The 6,392-nt window shown below is 43.4% G+C and overlaps 1 protein-coding gene across 1 annotated transcript; it reads left to right on the forward strand.

The window, feature by feature from the left end:
* Positions 1-1,170: 1,170 nt before the first annotated feature.
* On the forward strand, positions 1,171-2,473 carry LOC140857160 (ethylene-responsive transcription factor ERF105-like). The gene has a single exon (XM_073255672.1). The coding sequence runs from the start codon at positions 1,299-1,301 to the stop codon at positions 2,175-2,177; it is 879 nt and encodes a 292-aa protein (XP_073111773.1). The 5' UTR covers positions 1,171-1,298; the 3' UTR covers positions 2,178-2,473.
* Positions 2,474-6,392: the final 3,919 nt, after the last annotated feature.

The following is a 6,392-nucleotide window of genomic DNA, read 5'->3' on the forward strand; positions in this document are numbered from 1 at the left end:
GTCGGCGACACAGAGGTGGAGGACGACGTCGCGATGCCGGCAAAGAGGAAGAAAAGGATCAGAGCCACCATCGTGACAATGGCCTGGAGGACAAAAGAGAGGACACGAGCGCCGCCCTTGGGCTTTGCCGGTGGTTGGTGTAGATGCATCGCGATGGAGGAAGAGAACCGATCCTCTGCACCAGGGCGGGGCGGGATGGGGTGGGGTCGAGGGGGCACCAGCACACAACCCACCGATGCGGAGAGGAGGGTCAGGGCGGGCATGGTGCAGTTGGAGGGGTGCAGTTGGAGGGGGCAGGAGTGCGGCCGGAGGGGGTGTGGCAGGGCGGGGGGGCGCCAGGGCGAGCAAGGGTGCGACTGGAGTGGTTGGTCAGAAAGGAGGAGGAGAAGAAATATAAAAATAATAATAATAATAAAATATTATTTTTTACGTATTAAATTTATAAAAAATAAAAATAATATATTATTTTTTATTTCAGATCAATATCGATGACCGCCACATAAACACCGATGACTATCACGTAGGATTTTCAGTGTGAGAAAGATACCGAAAATGAGTAAAAAAATAATATTAAAATGATTTAAAAATTATAAAAATTTAAATTTAAATTTTTATAATTTAAAAATTATTTTAAAAAATTTAATATACTTTGAGGATTACAGATATTATTATTATTATTATTATTATTATTATTATTATTATTATTATTATTATTATTATTAAAAGGGGCGTCTGCTTGGTTTTTAAGATGAAGAGCATGACGAGCTCCCACCATTGGTGACGTTACGGGCTTTCAACCTTCTCGGAAGTTCCCAAACCAAAGAGCGCCCACATCCCATGTCATCATTGCCTACCCTTTACCCCCATCCTTTTCTCCCCTCAAGGTCGGACGGGGACTGTATCTTTTGCGCAAAAGAAGGATTCACATTATTCCTTAACGCGAATCCGCGGTGTTGGGAGTGCTTTGCGATCTGTGCGTTAACCAATCCAAAGGCTGATTCCGCGAAAGGAGATAAATCGTTCTTTCGCGCCAAAGATACAACCCAGCCCTCAAGGCCCTCCGCCTATACACGACAAACAACTCCACTTTCCTCCACCCATCCTCGAAGGCCCTCCGAACGTCGCCCTGCCTTTACCAAGCAAAAAAATTCAAAACCGTCACTCCTCCCCCCTCCTTTAAATCTCTCTCGCTCCCTCCTCACTCCTTCATCCACTCCACCTCCCTTCCATCTATTTTGCTCTTCCATACGTATCTTCATTCTTCTACTCTTGATTCTTTGACTCTCATCATCATCATCATGGCATCCATCGGCGACGCCGTCTCCACCCTCGACCTCATCCGCGAGCACTTCCTCGGAGACCCCACCATCTCCCTCGACGACCTCCTCTTCTCCCCTCTTCCTCCTCCCTGCGCCCCCAACGACATCGCCGTCGCCGACTACCTCCAGGTCACCCCGCCCTTCACCAATTCCTCCGGTGGACAATCATCTTACCGCTTCGCCGATCCGGTCGCCCCCATGATCCGGTTCCCCGGCGACTTGCCTCAGGCCTCGCCACCCTCCGACCGCCACCCGTCGCTCACCATCTCCCTTCCCCCGGTCCGGAAGGTCGAGCTCGAGTGGACGGAGGTCGCGCCGACGGAGAAGCCTGCGGAGTACGACGACGGATCTAGGTACCGCGGGGTGCGAAGGCGGCCGTGGGGGAAGTTCGCGGCGGAGATCCGGGATCCGAAACGGCGAGGCTCCAGAGTTTGGCTCGGGACCTTCGACACCGCCATCGAGGCCGCGAGGGCCTACGACCGCGCCGCCTTCCAGATGCGCGGCTGCAAGGCGATCCTCAACTTCCCCAACGAGATCGGCAGTGCCAGGCACTGGATGCCTCCCCCTCCGGCACCGCTCGAGGCGGCGGCGGGGAAGAGGAAGAGGGAGAGGGAGGCGGCGATCGCGGCCGCGGAGGAGGAGCCTGAGGAAGTGGAGAAGAGGCCGGTCAAGAAGGAGAGGTCTCCCGATATTGAGGAGGCGGTGGAGGAGAATATTCCGTCGCCTTGCCCCTTGACGCCGTCGAGCTGGGAGAGCGTCTGGAATGGAGCCGACATGACGGGGATCTTGAACGTGCCGCTGCTTTCGCCGTTATCTCCGCACCCGTCGATGGGATTTCCGCAGCTCATAGTAAGCTAGGGAGTTAGGGGCCGCCGTTGGACTTCCGAGCAAGCTTCTAGAAGCAAAGCTTTATAAGAGCTGAGTTGAAGGGAAAAAGCGAAGGAAAAATATAAAAATCAGAATCGGTAGACGTAAGCAGGCGTGATTCTCGGATTCGTTTATTCTTTTATTGACTTGATGTTGTGTCTGTGTTTAAATATATATTTTGTTATGTTGGGGAATCCAGATGGAAATATCCCTGGAATGTGGTTTGATATGTAATGAGATTTCCAAAAGCTTGGAGAAATATATCTTGATTTGTTATCTCAAAAGAATTTGTATCCAATCTTACCAAATATTGGCCTTGGAATTCCAATGATACATGGGTTGTAAATTGAATCCAAATTTTGAAAAGGCAATTCAAGAAATTTGGCAAAAGAGAAAAAAGATGCTTTTAATTTCAAAGTGTGAGAATATGTTTGCAATTTTTTCTTTATATCTTTCTGGTTGTATCTTTTCATTTTTTTATAATTTTATTAAATATTTTAATTATGAAAACAAAACATATAGTGGCACTAATAATTATACGAGTTCATGATTTCCTGCTAAAATTATAACTTTTCATTTTTTCTATAACTTTATTAGACACTTTAATTATGGAACATATGGTAGCATTAAGTATTATAAGAGTAAAGATGTATGCTAGCACTAAATAATCTGCTATATAGACTTCAAAATTATTCGAAAAAGTATTATGTTGGCTTCAAGATATCAGTTTAGTGGTATAACTAGCTAAAAGCTAAAAATATTTATTTGAGAAAATAGAGGTGTTAATCGAGCGCATATCCGGCTTTGCAACTTGAGCTAAGTAGGTTTTACCAATTATGCTGGACTCTTACATCTGTCACTGTACTCTTTTAATGTTGTCAAACTATTTTCCTTAATGGCTTTACAAATTGAGCTAGTTGGTTTTACCAATGATGCTGGACTCCTAAACAAAAGCCAAATAGGATCGGTGCAGCCTACGCATCCTAAAGTATTTTGCATTCATGATTGATCGCACTGTCGAGAGATAGATGGCTATCAAACAACGTGCGCTGGGTATCACAAGACACATGCTCATGGACTCTTTATTTGATAGCCATCCATCTTTAGATGGTGGCCATACATGCGTGCACATCATCCTGATGCTTTGTATGAATCCATACTTACCAAAAATATATATAAAGCTGCAGGACATTGTATTTGTATTTGTGTATGTCTCCAATATCCTCTCTGTCATCCATTTCCCTCATCATATCCGCATAATCTTGAATATGTGATGTAACACCCCGGCCCAAAATTGGGCCCAGAATCAGCCACGGCCCATAAAAAAAAAAAGGGGAAACGGAAGGAGACTCCCGAAGGGAGTCTTCTTCTCCGATGAATCCCGATTGGAGAAGAGTTCTAGGACTCTTAAAATTTCAGGATCCTCTATGAATAAGCCTCCCCTCTCCCTCTCAAACCTTCACCGGTGATCTTCAAGCTTAAATTTTCCTCTTTTCTCCGTAGAACCCGCGGCAGCCTCTTCTCGTGTTCATCTCAAAAACTCGTCGGAGACCTCACCGGAGTCAGAGGTAAACCGTCTTCTCCTTTCTCTCTTCCTTCCCCTCCTTTCCATGGCCTCGTGCACCCTCGCCGGCCGTCGGGATCGTCGAAAAATCCATGAAAAGGGCGAATCCTGTTTTGCTCTGTTTCGGCCGGACTCTTCCCTCTCTTTTCCGGCCACCGGCGCCGCCGGTTGCGGCATCTCATTCTCGAGATCAGACCCTCATCTCTCTCTCTCTTTCCTGAAGGTATTGGCCGCCGGTGACCGATCAATGATCGAAAAAAAAAAGAAAAGTAGCGATCCCCTGTTTTTCGATCTCTTCTTGACTCTCGCCGGCCGAACCTTGCCGCCGGCCGTCCCTTGCTCCACCGTCGCCTCCACCTGCTGCCGGACCTCCGACGAAGCCGCCGTCTTCGCCGGAGTCGAGCCACTGAACCCTCTCTGGTCCTCCCCCTGTTTTGGTCCAAGGGAGGCCGCGGGAAGAAGAAGGAAAAGAAAGAAAAAGAAAAAGAAAAAGAAAAAGAGAAGGCAAATGAAAAAAAAATGAAAAAAAAAACAAAAGAAAATAAAAATAAAAATAAAAAAGAAGAAGGAGAGAGAGAGAGAGAGAATTTTCCTCTCTCCTTTCTCTATCTTTTCTCTCTCCTCTCTCTACCTTCTCTCTCTATATTTTCTCTCTCTAGATTCTCTCTCTAAATTCTCTCTCTAGACTTTTCTCTCTCTTTATGAATTTTTTCTCTCTAGAGTCTTTCTCATTCTTTGATTTCATCACAGACCGTAGAATAAACTTGAGATGAAAATAAGATGATCTGAGATTGCTCCGAAATTCGTGCGGTAGATCTGATTCCAATTCGATCCTATTCGAAATTTGTAACACTTGATTCATATTGAGTCACCTTGATAGGACCTCTAATGATCTTGATCATGAGTGCCTCATCGGAAGGATACGAAGGTTTCTCTCTCTACTTTCTCTCTTTAGAATTTTCTCTCTCTTCATGGATTTTCTTTCTCTATAAGTCTTATGGATCAATGGAGGATCCAGATACTTAGATAAATCTTAATTTTGATTAATCCTAAGAGAGATCCTTGATTTGTGTTATCAGGATCAATTATCGATAATTTCTCTATATGTGATTCTTATATTGATCAGAGTCATGAAGAGATGATTGTCTGCATATGATATCGAGTGGAATATTTTATTAAAGAAATTCATAAATCAAAGAAGAACATTGATTTCTGTGTTTGGATCAGTCACCGATAAAGATAAGAATTCCTGTACATGATCACCATTATATATATGCTATTTTACTGTTGGTCTTGCATTATTGATTTTGCATCGTCGGATTTGAGATCGATGAATTTAGTATACCTGAGATACTGTTATTTGATTTGGAGCATGAGTATGTTATGTCAATATATATGTATCAGAGATTGATGGCATGATTATATGGATATGACATATCTGAATTGATCATAATGCAAGTCGGAATTGATTTGATGAAATCAATACATAATGATTAAATGAAAAGAAAGAGATATATGGTATGGACTAGTCTTGTCATATGGAACAGCCCGCCAGGAGCTTATGCCTGAGACAGCCCCACTGGCTTACAGGTGGATCAGCCGACCAGGAGCTCATGTCTAGGACAGCCCGCCAGGAGCTTATGCCTGGGACAGCCTCTCACGAGCTTCGGTACGTGGGACAGCCGACCAGGAGCTCATCCTGGGACAGTCTTGAAAGGCTTTTTATGTGAAAATTGATTCGAATGATGACTGAGGTATAGACTTGGGTAGTCCAGAGCCAGAAAAAAAAGGTTAAAAATCATGTGATTATGAAAAGAAAAAAAAAAGATAAGACGTGAAATAATTGTTGAACAAAAGTATTTCATCTGTTAACATATGATGATGCATCTATTTTAACAAGATAAAATTTATGAATGTTTGCATTATTCTGGACATTGAACATGAGATTTTATATTTTATTGCTTATTCTTATTTTCAGATTATATTATTATTGGTGTGATATGAAAATTCTTACTGGGCTGTAAAGCTCATACCTCTTCATCTTTCTTCTTCTCAGAGTTACAGGATGCTTATGATTGGCTATCACTTGAATTTACGGGTGAGCAGAAGGATAAATAGAGTGTCATAGTATCTGATCAGAGAATTGAAGAAATTTAATTTGTAATTATGTAAGATTTTATGAATTATTATTAAAATTAATTGTTATGGATGTTAAGATTGTAATAATTTATTTTGGCCTTGTATATTTTTTAGGACTTGCTCTAAAGAGTGTGCGGCTATTACGTATCTGATTTGGATGTTAGATTCGAGATGTGACATGTGATGTCATCTTGGATAAATTAGATATACCGACTAAAGATAGCAACAAAATGAGTGGAATAAACTAAAGTCTGTCACAACAAGCGAGTTTACAGTGATGGCAGCCCACGGTGGTAGGTTCGTGAACTCTGGCAAACTGGATGTTGGCCTGGTGCAAGTGGGCGGCATCAAGCTCACTTGCCTTTATTCGTGGATAAGCCATCGTTCTCAGAAGGTTCCAAGTTGGAGTAAAATATTCTGAGAAAAGTTTTACGCGTTGCACTCGCCACGGTGGAAGGACATCTGTTCACCTCAATGTTGCTTAAAACCAAAGGCAGGACGCA

This window comes from Elaeis guineensis, chromosome 4, assembly GCF_000442705.2.
Source record: "Elaeis guineensis isolate ETL-2024a chromosome 4, EG11, whole genome shotgun sequence".
NCBI classification, from domain to species: Eukaryota; Viridiplantae; Streptophyta; class Magnoliopsida; order Arecales; family Arecaceae; genus Elaeis; species Elaeis guineensis.